The 22,312-nt window shown below is 34.8% G+C and overlaps 1 protein-coding gene across 1 annotated transcript; it reads right to left on the reverse strand.

The window, feature by feature from the left end:
* Positions 1-5,973: 5,973 nt before the first annotated feature.
* On the reverse strand, positions 5,974-9,762 carry LOC140986307 (pectinesterase-like). Its single transcript, XM_073454468.1, has 3 exons — positions 9,145-9,762; positions 8,536-9,046; positions 5,974-6,844 (listed from the first exon to the last, which is right to left on the reverse strand). Exons 1-3 carry the CDS (start codon positions 9,700-9,702, stop codon positions 6,153-6,155), a joined length of 1,761 nt encoding a protein of 586 aa, XP_073310569.1. The 5' UTR covers positions 9,703-9,762; the 3' UTR covers positions 5,974-6,152.
* Between the last annotated feature and the right edge of the window lie 12,550 nt (positions 9,763-22,312).

Here is a 22,312-nt window from a genome sequence, read left to right on the forward strand (position 1 = left end):
CGACCCAACTCACCCGAATTGACGTCCCTGACCGAATCCATGCCCATTGGACCTTGTCTTTATGTTCATGTTTTCACGTTATTTATTTATTTTAAAAATAGCTTTTCTATTTATTTAAGTTATTTTTTGATTGATTGTTTCGTTCCGATGAATCGGTCTTCTAGTTCTCGGACATGGGGACCATAATAATAATAATAATAATAATAAGGATTTAAAAGTGGCAATATTTATTGACACTTTAATTAGGGTCAATAAATATCTTTCTTTTTTCCTTGTTTCAAATAAATAAATAAATCAGAGTCAATGACGACTTATTCAGATTATTCATAAAATACCTAATTTAATTGCTTTGATCTTTCGGTATAATTATTTTTTTATTTCTCAAACAACATCCATATTATATCCCATGGATGAGCTCACTACCCCTGGTCCATCCCTAACCCAAATGGAAGACAGGTCCATCAAAGACCCAGTTATTCTTATATAAATATCAGGTTTGAGCGTATGATTTTTCATTCACTATATTGTTCTCAGCAGCATATATCCCAGTCTCTGACTTGAGCGTCGGAGGGGCTAAGCCGAGACACTCTCCCGGCCCCCTTCTAACGATCTTATTCGTGATTTCAGGCTCAGTGCAATTTCGAAACCTGCGTCTGGATTAGTGACACGTGCTGGAAGCGGATCCTAAATTTTCCGTGAGTATCACATATTATTACATGTATAATCACCTTAAACATATTGACATGGTAATTACAGTCATAAGTGTACGTCATCAATAATATAAACATTAGACACAAAAATAATGGTAGAAATTTAATTGTCCCTCCATAATTTTTCATTTTCTTTTTAACATAATATTCTTCCTTTTCTTAACGTCTTCGAGGTAGCTAGTAATTTTTTTATATGTCTCTAATCTTTCAACTATAATAGACAGTGTGTCATTATGTTGTTCTACACTATTGTCTAGTTTAAACAAGAATTTGTGTTTGACATTATTTTGCTCTTCAAATTCTTGGAGATATTGTTCAGGTATTTCATCCAAGTATTGAAAAATGTTATTTTTAATTTATGTGAAAATCGAAGAGGAGCTGTTGAAGTTGATGCAATGGATGTAATTGTCTCCTTCAGCTGTTTTTGTTATCGCTCTCAAACAATTGTGTCATGCGTCATACCATGGGGTCGATTTGTTTTCAATTTTAGAAATAACAATAGTACTCGATAAGTTTTCTGAACTCGATAGAATTGGGCTTTCTAGATACAAAACGATGTCACACCATAGATTACTCTCTCTTTACAATTCCTGCATCATCTTTCAAGACAGAAAATTTGATCAACAAATATTACTTCGATAAGAATCTAAAAATGTATAAAAAAACGATTACCAAAAGAAGGAACAAATTATACTGACAATGATCCAGCCATAACTTGTTCTCTGACAAATTAAATAAAGATCGAGTTACATACATGTGCTTAGTTCTTGAGTGTAAAACCTAATATTATCACACCATAACACTGGAGTAGCAACATGAGGAATTCAAAGTTCAGAGAGAAGAGCTTGAATCTATATCATTTCTGTAGTGGCATTGGCTGAGATTCGAAATTCATCTTCGGTGCTATATCGAGAGAACGCAGTTTGTTTTTTTGAACTCCAAGAGATTGGAGCATCTCCAATGAACCAACAAACCAGATGTAGAACGACGGCCATCTGGATCACTACCCCAATGTGCATCATAATAACCATGAAGACTAAGCGAGAAGACCCAGACAAGTGTATGCCAATTGCCAAATGAAGCGGATTTTGGGCAAACTTTATTCACACTATAGGAGATATCCGATCTTGTGATTGTTAACTACTGTAATGCTCCAACAGTGCTCCTATATAATGTAACAACTTCTTTATAAGATAAGCGCAAGCCAGAAGCCATCGGAGTAGGTAAAGGCTTTGTTTGAGTCGTCTTAGTTCTTGCAAGTGTTCTTTGCATATTTTGTTTGTGTAAGCATAAGGGATTGGGATGACAACCAAGATACTTCAATCCCAAGAAAATATGAAACAGTGCCAAATCACACAAGGAGAACTGATTTTTTAGATATTGAATTAATGCCTTAAGATGATGAACGAACATCATTCCCTGTTAACAAAATATCATCAACATCGATAAGAAGATAAATTACAGAAATATTTGTATGCTTAACAAATAAGGATGGGTCAGCTTTGGATGCCACAAATCCAATATGTTGAAGTGTATTTCAAAGATTCTCAGACCAAGAACGAGGAGCTTGTTTCAGTCCTTAGACCCCTTTATTGAGCTTACAGACCTACTGATTTCCACTCTTTGTAACCTCAAACCCTGGAGGTTGCTGCATCGAAATTGTTTCACGAAAATTGCCATTAAGGAATGCATTATTCATATCTAAGTGATGCACATTCCAGGCTTGATACTAGGTAACAGTGAGCACAACTCGAATAATAGTTGGCTTGACAAAAGGGCTAAATGTTTCATTGTAGTCTAGACCAGTAGCTTCAGAGCATCCCTTGGCTACTAATCGAGCTTTATGTCGTGCTGTATTGCTACTGACCCATCAGAATTTGTTTTGACCTTAAAGATTCATTTGCAAACAATAATGGTGTGTTGGGAGGAATATCAACCAGAAGCCAAGTGTCATTTTTTATCAGAGCATTGTATTCAGCTTCCATGACAACACACCATTCCTTTCGTTGTTTGGCTTCATTAAAAGGTTCCCAAACAGTAGAATTAATGGCTACAAAAAACCTTAGGCCCCCCTGCCTTTGAGCGAGTGACCATTGGATGGAGGTTCAAAATGGATGAAGAACATTTGTTCCCGAAACTGGAGTTGGAGAACTAGTGGGACTATGATTGAGATGGGGTGGATTTGAACTAGTAAGTGAAGGAGAGGCAGTAGCCTTGGATGATGAGGAGGAACTAGAAGCTATATCAAAAGGTGAAGCTGCGGTATTACGTGGTGAAATAGAAGCCTAAGCAAAATAAAAAAAAGTGATGAACTGGTCATATCAGGTTGAAAAGAGGTTGATTGGTTACACACAAAAGGGAAGAAAGTTTCATCAAACCTAACACGTTGTGAGATATAAAGACCTCCATCTTGGCTCAAACATTTATAACCTTTATCTTTCTCATTGTAGCTAAGAAAAGTACAAGGTGTGGAACAAAACTGAAGTTTAAATTGATTGTAGGGACGAAGACACCAAAAACACCGACAACCAAAAAGTCCTTTGAATGGTGAGTCATTGTAAAGAACAGGAGTAGGAAGATCAATATTAAAAAGATTGTTGTGACAAATGCAAATGCCCAAAATTTAGATGCTTGGGCCAGGAAGAAAATTCTTATTTCAATGATGTGTCTATGTTTTCTTTCAACGACACCATTTTGTTGGGATGTATATGTGCAGTATAAATGATGGATAATTCCATGAGTTTGTAGCAAGGATGAGAGAGATTTAAACTCCCCACCCCAATCAGTTTGAAGCACCTCGATCTTTTTATCAAATTAAACCTCTACTTGACGTTTAAACAACTGAAAAGCATGAACAAATTCAGATTTTTGTTTAAGAAAAAAGATTCAAGTGAATTTGATATATTCATCTACAAAGAGAACACAAAATCGATAGCCATTTGTAGATGTCATATGCACAGGTCCCCACACATCGGAGTAAATTATTTCAAGAGGCTTTGTGAATAATATTTGAGAAGATGGAAAAGGTAATTTATGATTCTTTCCTCACTCACAAACTGGACAAAAACTCAGATATCATTCTTGAAACAGAAACATTACAACCAAGCAATGCTTGCTTAGGAATTGAAGTTGATGGATGACCTATATGGGAAATCAACATACCTGTTCCATTACCCATGTAGACCTTACCACCACCACAGTACTCCGCTTCAAGGGAGAGATTTGAAAGCTCATTTGTGACATGGTTCGAGGCTCCAGAATCGAGAAACCACCACTCTTCATTCAATGTTTTTGGAGTTCCTCTGGCCATTGTTGCTAATGGTGGTTGAGGGAAATTTCTGTTTTGAAATAGGGAGATTCCATTTATCTTTGAAAAGGAACAAATTCTTTGTTAAATCGGTTATGGCTCTTGGCTGCTTCATGACCTTGACCTCCACAAATTTGACACACTAGATGATTGTTCCATCCTTTCCTTCCTCCTCCTTGAGTGTTACTACCTTGACCACGGCCACATTGTTATGAATGCTGATAAGCATTATCAGCTTCCAATTTCTTTGGATGAGAAAGTGCAACATTGCTATGGTAGAACTCGATTCTGTTTTCATCAGCAAGCAACAGAGCTTCAACCTTAAAAATGAACAGTTTATCAACTCTAGAAGTAACATGGACCACGACATAGTCATATTCAAGTCCAACACCACTTAAGATATTAAGAATCTGGTCACCTTCTGCCATAGAGTGACTGCATGCATGCATCTAGTATATCAACATATCCTTTCATGTTACTGAGGTATTATTTTATACACATACCGCCCTTCTTCAAGGTCTGAAATTGAAGCTTGTATTGCATTACTCGAGCCTTCGAGCGTAAGGTAAACAGAGGAGAGACTTGGAACCAAATTTGTGATAATTCATCTGGCTTTGAACACCTTTAGTCATGGAGGCTAAGAGGAATAAAAAAATAAGTTGATCTTGATGACACCAAGTAACATAACCCGGATTTATAGCTTCCATGGCATCCCCTGCGGATAGAGTTTGAGAAGGAACTGGTAAAAAATTTGTATCATTCTCAAAATAATTTCAGTGATTTACTCTCTTTTTTGCTTTATTTGAAACAATGGGACGTAAAAAAAAAATTTAAGCTTAACAATATCCTTTTGTATTTGACTTTGAATATTCTTTGAGAGCAATATACCAACATGCATTGTTGACAAGACCATTTGTTATAATAAAAACGTTAAATTTTTTTAACGTTTTTGTCGAAGGTTTGAAGTATTATTGTCAAGAGCATAGTAATGTAATTCTAATATTTAAAGGAGAATGGTCATATTTATTTTAATTTTATTTTATGATTAAAGAAATCATAATTATATAGTTTTTTTATGTCTTCTGTTGCTGAAAATGAGTGAACTAACCTTAGCATATTCCATCATTTGAAGCTAATGTAAAAGCCAATGAGGAGAAAAAGAAACGACTGCATGTTCTCGGAGAAGGCATCCTATTTTAAGATGGATCGTTAAAAAATGATTTTAAACATTACAAAATTGAAATTCTACTGAAGCAAAAGACCATTACTCAACTTGCTCTAATATTTTTTTATAGACCATATTTTTTGTTTGAGTATAATCTGTCTTACGAATATTATCAAGTTGAATCAACACCGTCATTGTTTCAATTGAAGTGTCTCTAGATAATTAATTATTTTTCCTATTCAGTCTATCAACATGATCATTCTTACATATAAAAATAGCTCAGAGTTGTCGTGAACATGGAATAGTGAAAATTCTTTTCAAGATCTGGGAAAAAAAATTATGAATCAAATTTTGTTATAAACATTTTTCATCATCAATATCATATCTTATGATCATATATATTCTCTGGAATGTTGACATTTTCAACAAAGTCGGTATGCTCAATGCCCTTTCCAATTCGAAGTAAGAATTCAAAAAATTCAAGATCTGTTTTCGCTCTCATGTTTTCATAGTTGTTGCATGTAGGTACTAAACTATCATTTATCGTTTCGTGCACAGTTGCTCTCGAGATCACTGGAAATACTTGCATAAAATCCGCGACGAACACTACTACTTTTTCCACCAAAATTTTTTTTGAATCGCTGTCGAGTCTTGGCTTTAATTGTTGTTATTTTTGTCATTGGTGTTTCATCCCATATAATGACATCGCATGCCTTAATAATCTGCAAGACCAGTCTGTTCTGAGATTGTACAATAGCTCTCTACGTGTAAATTAATTGGAATCTTGAGCCTTGAATAGGAGGTTCGACCTCCAGGTAAAAAGAATTTCTTTTATTCATTACTTATATAAATTTGAGATACAATCCGGACAATAAAATTTTTTTATTTGGCAATTAAATCAACACACCAGTACTCGCTAGCCATAATTTTATAGTAGCAAAGCTTAAAATCATCCATGGAGGAAAAAGGCCTATAATCCAAGGGCAAACGGGAATCCAGTAGAATTCAACCAAGCCCCACCGGCAATGAACCTCTCCGCCGTGTAACTTTCGGCCTCAGTCGCACTGGTGATAACTTTAAACCCTTTCCATTTCACCCTCCCACTCGTCCCCGCTCCAGCTCCCGTATTCTTATACTCGCCGTAAAACAATGTATCAAGCCCGAAATCGCCATCCCACTCATGCCACCCGGCCGCCTGGATCACATCAGATATCTGCGATTGCATGATCACAGTCCTCGAGTACATTTTCCATGGCCTTCCAAGAAATGTAGGGAACTTGTCTTGAACGGGCTGTAGGTCTGAGGTGGCACCAATCTTACAATTTTGAATGACGATCCCCGTGTTCTGGTTCGGGTCGGTTCGACCCTGAGCAGTGACCATGTTTTTTTGTCCGGAATCAGGGAGACGAGAGCGGATGTCGGAGTTCTGGATCACGACAGCAGCGTTGCCGAAGATGAAATCTACTGTGCCTGTTATTAGACACTGGACGAAGAATTGACGGTTGGAGTGGACGTAAAGGGTGTCTTGATAGGCTAGAATATCACAATTGTGAAAGGCTGAGAGATCTGAACCCACTCGGAGAGCTACTGCCTGGTGCTTCGACGGCCCGGCGGTGTTCTGAAAGGTTATATCTCGTGCCAAAAACTTTTCCCCCACCGCAGCTGCAATCAATCAACATCAGAAAAAGGCCACAAATTTCGCTCAAATTATTTCCAAATTCAAACTTCACGCGTACAAAGCTGAAATTTTATTCTTACGTTCTTATTGTCCAACTACGTTGATTATTTTTTCACAAAGTCAGAAGTAATAAGAGTATTATATTGTGACGATCTCACGTATCTTTATCTTTGAGACGGGTCAATCTTACCGATATTTATAATAAAAAGTAATACTCTTAGCATAAAAATTAATACTTCTTCGTGGATGACCCAAATAAGAGATCTGTCTCATAAACTACGACTCGTGAGATCGTCACACACAAATTTTTATAAGTATAAATTTTAGTTTACTTTACAAAGAAACAGCCCTCCTGGCCATGGAACCTGATGTAGCCGAAACGTATAATAACACAATGTCTTGTATAAAAAACAAAGAAAATCAAATCGGAATCAAATTTCGATAAAAAAAACTAAAATTTTTTTTTAGCAAAAACGAAATTTTAACCTCCTAAATAAAAATAATATTATTAGCATAAAAATAGATGACTCAAATAAGAGATCTGTCTCATAAAAAATGATTCGTGAGATCATCTCATACAAATTTTTACTTTGGTCACTTCATAAAAAAACCCAATTACCATCTAATTCTTTGACAAGAGCACATGGCTAACCATATAAAAGACAAGAGGTATATATCCTAATCTGGCACCAACCTAATATGAACAGAATAAATAGTGGCAGACATGAGTCGCACTCGACAGTTGGCTAATGAGTACGAATTACCGAGAACTGTGTCATTTCAATACTCTCTCCAATTTTGTGCTCAATCAACGCCACAAGGCATTATCTGGTCAAATATTAATTTTTTTTTGCAAAAAATAATTTAAGTGCACGGGTAATGTATGGTCACCAAACATATACATGTGAAAATGTTTTATGTTCATTTTATATGTGACATTTATATACGTACTTATTGGTGGTATAATTAAAGAGCAAATGATCAATATATCATCGTCTCAATAATTAAATGTTTGTTCAGTTCTCTCTTCCTAGCCAAAAAGAATGATTCTGCATTCACTATGCTCACGTTAGTTTTTTCGGATGAAATTCGATACAAAATATTGAAGATCTGGAACAAATATATGATTTTTCATTACTAAATGTTTTAGATCTGATACTAATATGTGATTTTTGAGTATCAAAAAATATGTAACAATTTTGTATTTTACGAATAAAAATTTTATACAAAAACTTCAAAATCGGTATTAATATATGATTTTTTTTAGTTTTGCAAATTTTGGAATTAATAACACATGTTTTCTCGGATGAAAATTGATACAAAAAAATTAAATATGCAGTATTAATATATGTATTTTAGTATAATATCTTTCAGATCGAATATTAATATATGATGTTTGAGCAAATGTTATACTCAAATTTTTATCTTTTGTATCAGATCTAAAACAAATTGTTCTGTAATATTATATATATATATATGTTTCATATTTTTAATGTTTTATATCAAATTTCATCTTAAAAATAATTGTAGGCTCAAGAAGTACATAATTCATAAACATATATATTTTTTTTAATCAAGAATTGTATGAAAATTTTCAGTCTATCAAAAAACTAAATGTAAATTTAACTAGGTTGTAATTAACGTAAGACATTTAGATAAATAATAATTTGCTTACCGACTGTAGCAGATTTGAAAGTGGTGCTTCCATCAACGACATTCCTGCTTCCGGTGATAATGGTGGAAGTCCTTCCATCTCCCATGAACATTATGTTTGTTTTCTTCTTCGGCACCTCCACATTTTCCCTGTACACTCCAGCTTTGATCCTAATCACGTACCTCTTGCTACTCTTCTCCGGCGCCGCGTCAACCGCCGCCGTAACGGTCTTGTAGTCTCCACTTCCATCCGCGGCCACCACCACGTTCGGCGTTACTGAAGAAGACTGCAGCAACCTCCTGTCACCGGCGGACAACCAATCCGGCCAAGAGTTGCTACGTCTCTCCGGGGTTGAAAGCTTCCTACCGCCGCTTAGTTTCCTCTCGTTCTGAATGTCCGTGTGGGTCATGTTTGTGATCATGGCGAGTAAATTGCTGCAGAGTTTCTCCACGCGCAGCACTTTACCACCGACCAGCACGTCCCTCTGGTGTCTCTCGTCCTTTCCGTGCGAGAAACCGTCCAGGCAGGTTTCCTAATGATCGGAAACCCAAGAGAAATTAGAAAACAAGAACTACTCGAATTGAGCTTGGTTTCCGTAGCTTCACTACAGGTAGTCGCATCAAAAGTTACCTGATTGGTCATGGCAGAAGAAAGCAGGGTTCGGAGATCATCCGCGTGTTTTTCAAGCGATTTCTTCCTAGGGTACTCCTCCAATTGCCTGAGAGCGGCCCGTAGCTCATCCACCGTTTCATCAATAGTAACCAAACAGTCATGCAACGCCGTTTTTTCCCGCTCCGTCAAGTTACTTGCCCCATGAGCAATAAATTTCTTTATAGCAGCGTAGTTTCGCCGCGCGTTATCGATGGTAATGTTCAATGACAAAAGAATGAAGTCTTTAGTGTTACTAATCGATATCTCGTTGCCGTTTAGAGAATCTGCCATGGAAGAGTAACACAGTTCAGGGTACAATGTGTTGCTGCAAGAAGATTTCGCTATGGCGTGAGCCGGAGAGAGGTCAATGCTTAGAAAATTTTGACCAGCAGAATCTTCTCTTCTTGATTTTTCTGCTCCGGCGACTTCTCCGATAACAAGGGAAACGATTAGGATTGAAGATAACAAAAAAACGACATATTTCTCACCGTAAAAAAATGGATTCCCGGTAAAGAATTGTTGGCTGCTCGAGGTCATTGTTTCGATTTAGTGAAGCATAAAGGCAGCAAGTATGGATTTCTTCCACTACTAGTTATATATACGTGCATATATATATATATATATATATATATATATATGCACACATATACATTGTATATATAGTAACAGGCTTGCGTAGTTGCGTACGTGAAATTATGTATGCCATGTGAAATAATGGAGACCATTTCTTTTTCTTTTTCTTTTTCCTCGACTTTAGGCCTTTTTTACCGTGTTATTTTTTATACGAAATTAATGTGGAAGGAGTGAAACAAACATTATGCAATTATTAATGACAAAAACTTGTGTGAGACGGTCTCATGGGCTGTATTTTGTGAGACGGATCTCTTATTTGAGTTATCAATGAAAAAGTATGACTTTTTATGCTAAGAGTATTATTTTTTATTGTGAATATTGGTAGAGTTGACTCGTCTCAAAAATAAAAATTCATAAAATCATCTCACAAAAAACCTATTCATTGTTAACAGATATTTCATTGAACTCGTTGAATATAGATTGCTTAAATTCAATGAAGTACAACTTTTGTGATATATACTTAGTGTCACCCTGTGAGCGGCACGTGGTGGGTAGGAGTATAATATATTTTTTTAATTATTTGATTTATATTCAATGATAATATCATAATATAATTTTTTTAAAATAATTTTTTTTTATATTTAAATAAAAATAATATCATATTTATAAAAATTAATGAAAAATCATACGATCAGTTGAATTGATCATATTTATTTGAGAATCATATTACAATCTCAAAATTTACCGAGTGACTAAAATGTAATTTGTATTGTTTACATTAAAAAAACAAAAGTGTAATATACATTATATGTAAGGACAATTTCGGAAGGAGATTATTTATATATATACAAATGAAATATACACAAGTGCAGCATGTAGTATTATTATTATCATTATTTTTAAATTGAATAATACTAAATAATTGACACAAAATTGTTTTTAATTTATAAAAACGGTTCGATTTAAAATGAAAATATATATATATCCTTGCTGATAACTATGTCTCACTTACTTTATATTTTCTACATGAAACCAGCTTCTGTCATATGATTAATTTATATCTTCCTGTGTCGCGTTACTTCCATGATACATTCTGTCGTACTCGGTGTCTTCCTTCACATGGTTCTTAATTAATGGATCTTCTAAAAATAGTATATATTCTAGATATTATTTAATAATTGTGATAATTGTATTTTTTGATGGTGCGATAATTGTATTTTGGTTATATATATTTACTTTTTTACGACTTTGGATATTTATATTTTCATATTTTAGTTTTAATTCGCTATCTTTAAATATTTTTTTTCAATTTCAGTATTTTTTCTGATGTTCACAATGGGACGATTACATATCAGTATCTCAAATGAAAAATTATTAAAATTATCAATATGTGAAATACATTACTAATATAGAAATTTGACAGCGTAGAAATGAAAAAATGAAATTGTTTCTTAATAATTTGTGGTCTCCCACCTAGATTTGCTTAATTTAACCATTTATTCTATGCTTATATTTTTATTTTTACCTATATTTTGTCTGGTAAAAGGTCCTCCTCAATCCTTATCAAGGTTTTCTTTCAAACAGGAATTCAAATTAGTCCAAGGAAGGATGAAATAGGAATTTTGAAAGTATGAAACTTAAATTTAAGGGGAAACAAACTTTGAATAAAAATTTAATTTGTAAGATCGGGAGAGATTGATTCTAGGCCGGTGCATGTTTTTTTCACCAAAAATATAATTTTTGATATTTATATAACTCAAATATATATTTTAAATCATATAATAATTAAATCATCATGTTTCGATTACTCTATCAATATAAATAATTTACAATAATTAAATCATTATGTTTCGATTATTCTACCGACATAATTAATTGATATCATACAAAATCTAACAACTAGAGTGAAAATTGATACCGTGAAAACTCTGGTTATATAACAATTGTAAGATTATCATTTGCAGGTAATTCAAATCTATTGAATCCGACAAGGACAGAAATTGTTCCCATATGTACACGTGAATAGATACAGATATTATTATCTTAAAAGAATATAAATATTTATTTATTATTTAAAATATCTTTTCAGATTTATTTTATTTTTGTTTAAAGTGTCTTTTCATTTCATCGATCGCGTTGCACACATTTAATAAGTTTTTTCCCATTAAACAATTTAAAAATTATGGGCCACACCAATTAATTCAATTCTTGAAGGAAAACAAAATCGTTTTTGGAATCATTCCAAAACGTGCACACAGAGGGAGGAAAAAGTCCATAGATAAAGAAATAAAATGGTAATAATTAAATTATGAAAGCTTATTTCATCACCGACGAATTAATGCCTCGGCTTACATGTTCTAATTTAGTTATTGATGATGCTTTGGTAAATTGGGTGACTGGAGTTGGTAATTTATCAGTTCGGATTATGTTATTTTCTAGTAAATGCGGGTGACCGAGCAAAAGAGCTCCCGAGATGGGTAATTTGTACATCGGAAGAGCAAAGAACGTTAGTGGGGTGCCTTACTTGTGGATCCTGCAAAGTCGATATCTGTCTCGAGATGTTAGGGTAGTGGTCATAATGTAAGGGCACAGAAAGTGTCCCTGATCTATCATCTGGGCCTTCTTACTCTGCCCAACTTGTATGAGTATATTTGGTTTAATCATCTTTCCTAGTTGTTACATACCCAAAGATGATTTATATAAGATTACTTTTTTTACCCAGGATGGTTCCCCCCGGTAGCCCCAAGCCCCCGATCTTTTACTATGCCCGAATCCGAGGATGATCGTGGCTCTTTCGGGACATCACCACTATCTCCTTAAATAGTCGGATCAGAGTTCTACTTGTTGTCCCGAATGGTCAGATTAGATCTGAGAGGGCGATCAATTATATTTTGAATTTAGGTGGGCTAGGGCTGATGGAAACATGACATAAGCCTTACCAGTTGAAAATACAGAAATCTGAAAGACATATCTTATCCGACCCAACTTTTCGTCTTCTCAGGTGACCGGTTCAACTTCCAAGGTAAATCCTGATCGTTCGCTCATTCTACGCTCAACGCCCGCGATTAACCCTCATGACCCTTTAAGTATTTGACCTCCCTCATCATTTCTCACTTTAGAAAAATGTGATCTTCCGTGCATATCGATATCCATCTCAGCTTCTCAGACGCACTGCTCTTGTTCGATGAGCTCTTTCTGTTTTCCGACTACCCCCACCATCTTTTCTCTACTCCTTGTAAGTTTTTCTCCTTGTTTTTTCCAAAATTTCTGACTCTACATGTTCAACATCCAGAGCAAATATGTGTGGCTCATCTGGGTATGAGTCCGCGACGGTGCTTTCTGACTCTGCCCTAGCTTCTCCTCCTCTCTGTTCTACTGCCACCTTCAAAAAAAACCCTCCCCGTCCCTTCTGTCACAATCTTAAGACAAAACTCCAAAAAATCCGAACAATCTAAAATCTCCCACCCGCCTACCGGACCTTCAAGTGGCTGGGGAAAGGGCAAGTGAAAACTCGAAATGGATCCTGAAATTGGGGTTGAGAATCTGGGTGCTTCCTAGTTTTCTACCATAGACAGCACCTCGTGACACGGCTCTGATGATGATCTCCGAGTTCTTGGAACCATCACTTCTACCTTCACTCTTATTATTCTCGGTCCCTTGGACCGTGCTGATCAGCCCCCCAATGGCTTCTATACTTTCTTCCGGGACCAAGTTAAAAGCGATCTCCGATTCCCCATCCCCCTTTCAATAACGAAGTGACCTGTTTTCTCAAATATATTTTAAATCATACAATAATTAAATCATCACGTTTCGATTATTCTATCAATATAAATAACTTACAACAATTAAATCATTATGATTCGATTATTCTACCGACATAATTAATTGATATCATACAAAATCTAACAACTCGAGTGAAAATTGATAACGTGACTCTGGTTATATAACAATTGTAAGATTATCATTTGCAGGTAATTCAAATCTATTGAATCCGACAAGGACAGAGATTGTTCCCATAGGTACACGTGAATAGATACATATATTATTATCTTAAAAGAATATCAAAATTTATTTATTATTTAAAATATCTTTTAGATTTATTTTATTTTTTTTAAAGTGTCTTTTCATTTCATCGATCGCGTTGCACTCATGAGTTTTTTCCCATTAAACAATTTAAAAATTATGGGCCACACCAGTTACTATTTTTTTAAAAAAGAAGAATATTAATTCAATTTTTGAAGGAAAACAAAATTGTTTTTGGAAATCAGTCCAAAACGTGCACAAAGAGAGGAAAAAGTCCATATAGATAAAGAAATAAAAGGGTAATAATTAAATTATGAAAGCTTATTTCATCACCGACGAATTAATGCCTCGGCTTACATGTTCTAATTTAGGTATTGATGATGCTTAGATAAATTGGATGACTGGTATTGGTAATTTATCAGGTCATATTACGTTATTTTCTAGCAAACACGTGTGACCGAGCAAACGAGTTCCTGAGATGGGTAATTTGTACGCGGAAGAGCAAAGAACATTAGTAGGGTGCCAGAATGGTTTTCAGCGTAGCCACTCCGACGTTCAAGTCAGTCGAGTATCCATACAAAGAAAAGTATTGTATAGAGAATATATAGCCAGTGCTTGTGAAAATGTTATGTGCATCTCCCCTTTTAATGATAGAGTAGACCTAAATATTAATAAGAAGAAAGTAATGATGACAATGTTTTCAGTGATCGGCCACGTCTCATGATCAGACAGCTAGTTGCCCACGCCACTGACACTATTACGACTAACAACCCACACTGCTCTTAGTCTTGTCAAATCATCCCTACGTACGTTGATTGATATACAAATGATTTCTCGGTATGGTGATCCATACTTGTAGACCCAGAGTCGATATCTGTCTCGAGATGGTCCCTGATCTATCATCTTGGTCGTCTTACTTTGCCCAACTTGTATGAATATATGTTGGTCTAATCCTCTTCCCTAGTTGTTGCATACCCAATGATGATCTATTTAAGATTACTTTCTTTACCCAGGCTGGTTCCCCCCTCCCCAGTAGCCCTAAGCCCCCGATCTCTTATTTTGCCTGAGTCCGATGATGATCGTGGCTCTTTCGGGCCATCACCACTCCCTCCTTAAATAGTCGGGTCAGAGTCCTATTTGTTGTCCCGAATGGTCAGATTGGATCTAAGAGGGCGATCAATTATATTTTGAATTTAGGTGGGCGAGGGCTGATGGAAACATGACATAAGCCTTACCAGTTGAAAATATAGAAATCTGAAAGACATCGCTTCTCCTATCTGACCCAACTTTTCGTCTTCTCAGGTGACCGGTTCAACTTCAAAGGTAAATCCTGATTGTTCGCTCATTCTACGCTCAACGCCCTCGATTAACCCTCGCGACCCTTTAAGTATTTGACCTCCCTCATCATTTCTCACTTTAGAAAACTGTGATCTTACGTGCATACCGATATCCATCTCAGCTTCTCAGATGCACTGCTCTTGTCCGACGAGCTCTTTATGTTTTTCCGATTACACCCACCATCTTTTCTCTATTCCTTGTAAGTTTTTTGCTCTTTGTTTTTTCCAAAATTTCTGACTCTACATGTTCTACTTCCAGAGCAAATATGTGTGGCTCATCTGGGTATGAGTCCACGACAGTGCTCTCTAACTCTGCCTTAGCTTCTCCTCCCTGTTCTACTGCCACCTCCAAAAAACCCCTCCCCGTCCCTTCTGTCACAATCTTGAGCCAAAACCCCAAAAAATCCGAACAATCTAAAATCTCCCACCTCGCCTACCGGACCTTCAAGTGCTCGAGGGAAGGGCAAGTGAAAACTCGAAATGGATCCTGAAATTGGGGCTGAGAATCTGGGTGCTTCCTAGTTTTCTACCATAGCCAGCACCTTGTGACACGGCTCTGATGATGATCTCCGAGTTCTTGGATCCATCACTTCTACCTTCTATTATTCTTTTTAATAATATGGAAAAAAATATTTTAAGTCTCCGGAAGTAACCGTGTCCTTCGTACCGACGAACCCGAGACACATGGTCCCTCACACGAAACTCACAGATCATAAAACTTTCTAAGCTTTGCGGGGTGGTCTGAACTTTTAGGCTAGACTGATATGGTCCGGACATTCAGAATAAAAAATGTCTTCAAAATTTGTAAAAACTTTCTAAAATAATTTAATTTTATTTTTGGATGGGTAATTGACCGACAACCTTTCGGAAATTAACATATGTTTTGTTTTGTGGTTAGGCCTACATCATATTTTATTTTGTATATCATCTCCGGCCATCGTTTTACTTCCCTCACTTTTTTTTAATCAATTCAATTTGTAGGCCTTTCAAAATTCCACCAATCACGCCACATTACCTTACATATTCAACTTAACTACATGTTGTAAACTAATATATTGTGTTGCCTCTAGCAAATATACATCACATGCCGTCAAAAATATGCGTCGCTTTTTTANAGTTTGTATCTTTATTTTACACAGCATAAAATTGCTTCCGTTGAACTTTGCTATCTCGTACATGTCCGTCATTATGTCTACGACAATTTATTAGACTGTACAAATTAATCCCACCTTAAATAAAAAATCTCAAAAAAATCTTTTCTGATTTGGAAGATCAGTCTAGGCTGCAACCACAGAGCATACTCAGAATTTTAATAAATTTTAAACCAAGGCTCTGATACCACTTGTTGGTCCCACTTGCGGTAATTTGAGATAATAAAATCCGAAAATAAAGAATAAACTGGACACCAAGATTTACGTGGAAAACTCCTAAAAATTATTAAAGTAAAAACCACTTGTAAGACGAAAAAAAATTTTTGGAATCATATATTATTCTTAAAAATATTGTGTTTACCAGAGAATAATTGAACATTCGGAAAATATGTTTAATATCATCTTAATATAAGGAGAAATTATTTCAAATTTACACGATATTTTAATTAAATTTTGGTGACCTAATTAAAAAATACAACATAAAGTTAAAAGCACATAGTTCGTATAATTTTAGGCATAAATGAAATGTAATGATAAAGACAACACAACGAAAGAAAACAAAAAAACAAAAAAGTGAGAATTAATTCAATTCGAGAATTCATTTGTCTACATTCTTTGCACTTGGAAGTCTTTCTTTATCTTTTTCTAAAGATTCTTTTTATGTGGTAAATGGGTGATTGCTAGTACTTACAGATTAGTACAAGCATGATGTTATGTCTCACATTTATTTGAATTGTTATTATTTTTATTTGTATATATAGACTTCAATAATATTTCGAGTTAGTTTTTGATATTTTAGATTGCTCACATTCATATATACAAAGTTTAAAAATGTAATCCAACCAATGTGAAAACGAAAACCGTCTCTAAAATACAACGACATCGAATAAGATATAGTGCATCACAATAATCTCTTGATATCACCGAACAGTAATATACAGAAGCTTTCAAGTATATATACGAACCAGAAAAAGGGAGCAAAATTAGCTAGTGCAGATGAATTCAGATAGAGGGATAATTTGTAGTGTATTCATCGGTTGCGGAGAAGGAACATAACCTTTTGTGATAAGTCAGAGGGCACAATATTTGGTCCAAATGCAGGACGCAAAGTTTGGTTCGAATAGGTGCAAACTTTCCGACATAATTTTCAAAAAATAATAAACAATAATAAATATAATTTTTAAAAATAAATTGTCCCAAAAAGACAATACGGTCAATAGACCTAACCTCTCCTTACCACACCTCTCCTTAACATCACCACATGTTGCAGGTCTTTTCTACTTGAATGTTTGTAGGCATGAGCCGGAGCATATTCCAAGTTCTCAAATTAATACTTATAATTTAGTTTTTCATTGGACCAATGTCTTGGGATCTTTAATTCACAAGGTTAGATTACGTTATAAACATTTTAATTTGTTGGTTTTAAACTCATTCCTTTTATTAATTTGTACATTTGAGCTGGATTTATTCTTTTAATAAACAGATCGGCCAAATTTTCCGTTGACTTTCACATATTCATTAGAAATAACATCATTTTAGATTAATTGTTTTATTGTATTATTGTCTTATTGTATTATGTCTTCGCCGAATATGTTGACACTTACCATTGTACATACTACTTTTTGTACTTCCTACTGATGATAGACTATCACAGTGAATAATAATCGAAGACACTGGTTTATTCCAACAAGGAATGCCTTTTAAGAAATTTCTTAGTCACTCGACTTCTTCTTAAGCTTTATCCAAAGAAATGACTCGGATTCCATCTTGGATCGAGCAAGCTATAAATGTTTGCCTAGAAGATTGTCACAACACCGCACATCTGCCTATCGTGAACACATATCCGCTAATGAACTTAGAGTCTTTTGTGTCAAATATCCCATTTGCGTCACAGTATCATTCCCAAACGACCAGATATTTTGTATATAACAATCCATAATTCAATTTGTATTTTAAATTTCAAAGCGCTCTCGTTAAGGCTTTTAAATGAATCCTACTTGGATTACTTGTGAACATACTTAACTCGTTTATTGTATATGCAATGTCTCGACGAGTTCAGTTAGTTAAATACATTATACTGCCTATTATCCTAGCATATTCCAGTAGTGAAACAGGTTCTCTTCGATTTTTGGCCAAATGAACGTCTAAATCTATATGTGTTCTAGCTGGAAGAGTGTTTATAGCATTAAATCTTTCAAGAACATTTTCAATATAATGAGTTTGTGATCATACAATTCCATCAGGTGTTATGAAAATTTTAATCCCTAATATAATATCACATAACTCCAAAATTTTCATGTCAAAAAGTTTTTTCAACATTTTCTTAGTATTCACGATCAACTCATAATTATTTACTATAATTAATATCTCATCTACATAAAGACATACAATTAGAAAGGCATTTGTAGTATCTTTAATGCAGACACACTAGTCACATTTGTTGATTTTAAAACCATTTGACATCATGTAGTGTCAAATTTTTCATGCCATTGTTTAAGTGCTTATTTGAGTCTGTACAATGGCTTGACAAGTTCACACATTTTTCTCTTGTCCGGGTACGACAAACCCCTTGAATTGTTTCATATATATTTCCTCTTCCAATTCTCCATTCAAGAAAGTTGTTTTTACATCCATTTGATGAATCTCAAGATTATACAATGCAATGTGATGACTATGAAACACCAATAGATGTAATCCTAGTAACTTGAGAGTATGTGTCAAAGAAATCATATCCTTCTTTTTTTTTGAACATTTATCTACCAATCGAATTTTGTATTTATCTACAGATCCATCTTCTTCGTATGTCCTTTTAAAAATTCACTTTTATCCTAAAAGTTTACAACCCAGAGGGAGATCAATCAACTCCTAAATATAATTATGTCTGATGTAATCTATTTCATTTTTCATTGTTTCTTTTCAGAAAGAGGCTTCTAGATTGGATAAGGCTTCTTAAATAGTTCTTAGTTCATTATGTAACATATACGTTAGAAATCAGGACCAAATGACTTATCAACTCTCACTAGTCTTACTACACCTTGTTTCCTCTTTAATTTGAGTGGAAACAATTGTAGTTTCATGAGATCTTTTATTTGAACTTATTTCTTTCCTTTCTTTACAAGGAAAACTATTCTCAAATAATACACATTCCTTGATTCAATGATTTTCCCTTCATTTATATCAGAAATTGTTGACTTGTACACTAAGAAGCGATATGCACTACTATTATATGCATAACTAATAAAAATCCACTCAGCTGTTTTAGGACCAATTTTAATTAGTGATGTATCTTATTAAGATTGTGATTTACAAATAAAATCGCTTCCCCTCACAGGTTTTGAGGTAAGCCATAATTTATTAACATGTTCTTCCTTTCATTAAGAGTACGATATTTTACGTTCTGCAAATCCATTGAATTGAGGTGAGTATGAAACTGTATTTTTATGAATTATGCAAAAATTTGAGTAAAATTCTTCAATGAAGTGATGTACTCTCCAGCTCGATCACTTCGAATCATCATGACTTTTGAATTGAGTTGATTTTCGACCTCATTCTTATACTTTTTGAAAGCTTCTAAGGCTTCATCTTTGCTTTCAATAAATATACATAACATAACGTTGTACAGTCATCAATAAACATTATGAAGTACTTTTTCTCGCCTCGAATTTGGACAAGTTTTAAATTGCATACATCAGCGTAGATTAACTCAAGTGGCATAGTACTTCTTGTCACATGATGGAATGGAGCTTTCGCCATCTTTACTTCAACATAGATATCATATTTATCTTGTGGATTTCTTTTAAACGTATGTATTATATTTATATTTGCAAGTTTTTGTAAGGTGTTGAAGTTAACAAGTATTAATATTTCATGTCATAAATTAGGACTCACAATCAAGTAAACAAAATTAATAATTTTATTCTTCACTTCTTGACGGATAACATTCATTATATTCATCTTAAAGATACCACTATCTCGGTACCCTTTGCCTATAAATACGTTATTTTTTGTTAGAACAAACTTGGCTGATTCAAACACAAGCCTAAATTCGACTTTACTCAATAGGGATCCAGATATTTAATTCTGACGAATTTCTGGCATATGCAATACGTTCTTGTGCGTTATTTATTTGCCAGAAGTCATCTTTAGCACCACTTTTACAAGTCCTACGACATCGGAAGTGTAGAGTTTCCCATAAATAGTTTCCTTTCATTGATGGAATTGTAGGATGAAAACGTGTTTTTTTGGCCCGAATGTGGCTAGTGGACCCCGTATCTATCCACCATTCTCTTGGATTATCCATCAAATTGGTTTCAAATACAACAACAGATAGATCAGGTTCCAAAAAGTCTTATCAGTACATAATTTTCTTCGACGATGTTGGATTGCTTTTGTTTATGTTTTTTTTTTCTCTCTTTGAAATACGACAGTCTTTGGCCATATAGTTTGGTTTGTCACAGTTGTAGCAATCTCCTTTGAATTTCTTGGTCTTCCCTTGTCTCTTATCATTGTAGGGACACTTTCTCTTGTGACTAATGTTTAATTCCACTAGATTGACTTTGGATTCGGCCTCTATTACCTTTATTTTTTTGGTTGTCTTCCTCAATTCGAAGTCTCACGATCAAGTCCTTGAGTTTTAACTCCTTGCACTTGATTTTCAGATAGTTCTTGAAGTCTTTCCACAGAGACAACAATTTTTCAATGATCGTTGCGACTTCGAAATGTTCATTCACTTCCATTCCTTCATCTAGTAAGTCATGAAGAGTGATGTGAATTTCTCACGTAGCTCATTATTGTTTTGGTGTCAACCATCTTGAAGTCCAAAAACTTTCCAACAACGAACTTTTTAATTACCGCGTCTGTATTGTATTTATTTTCCAAAAAGTCCCAGAATTCCTTGGTAGTCTTGATAGAACAATAGACGATGTATTGTGTGTCATTGAGTCCGTTCAATATGTAATTGATGCTGAGGAAATCAATATAGTTCCAAGCATCAACAACATTTCTTCGTTGGGTGTCAATCTCTCCTTATGTGACAACATGGGGATCCTCTTTCATGAATCGAGAGAGGCATAGTGTTGTGAGATATAAGAGAATTTTATGCTGCCAACGTTGAAGTCAGCACCAGAAAATTTGGACGGATTTTCACCGTGAGCGGGTGAGCAAGAGCAGTAGCCAATTGAGTGAATGACACGGTCGACATATCCAGAATGTATACAAATTTCATGTTGCGATTGTTATTTGTCCTGATTTATGATTCTGGAACAAGACAACAACACAATACTGTAAAGTCGAGTCAAGAATGAATAATTCATTCGCAAGACAAAATCGTCCGTATAACAGTGCTTTACGATGATAACAATCATCCCAATGATACAATGACTTGAAATCGAGAGAGTGCAGCACAACAATTTCTCGATATCGATAATATGCAGAAGTTTTCAAGTATATGTACGAACGAAAAAAAACAGCAAAATTAGGAAATGCAGATGAATGCAGATAGAGCTATCATTTGTAGCGTATTCATCGGGTGCGGAGAAAGAACACAACCTTCTAGATCTGAACGCAACCTTTTGTGATAAGCCAGGGGAAACGATGTTTGGTCCGAATGCAGATTGGTCCGAACGCAACCTTCTATGATAAGCCAAAGGACGCAAAATTTATTCGAATGTGTGCAAATTCCAGATAATTTTCGAAAAATAATAAATAATAATAAATATTATTTTTAAATAAATTTTGTCCAAATAAATAATACGGTCAAGAGACCTTACCACACCGAGCCGAGACGGGAGGCCACACACGCTCGTGTGTGTTTATTTTACCGAGATCGGACCTATTAGCGTCTTCCTTTCAAAAAAATTCTGGGGTCCTTAGATTTGGTTTGGTTTCCAACGTCAGCCAATTTCATATCCCATTTCACTCAATATTCCAACAAAAACTAAGTATGATTTGTCTGAAAAATATTTCTATCATAATTTTCATTAACGGGTATGCAATGAGAACTTGGAAGCTTTTCACAAATCTTGGTATATGATAGATTTACATGAAACCACCCACTTGACTAAC

The sequence above is a fragment of the Primulina huaijiensis genome, chromosome 10, assembly GCF_012295235.1.
Source record: "Primulina huaijiensis isolate GDHJ02 chromosome 10, ASM1229523v2, whole genome shotgun sequence".
Taxonomy (NCBI): domain Eukaryota; kingdom Viridiplantae; phylum Streptophyta; class Magnoliopsida; order Lamiales; family Gesneriaceae; genus Primulina; species Primulina huaijiensis.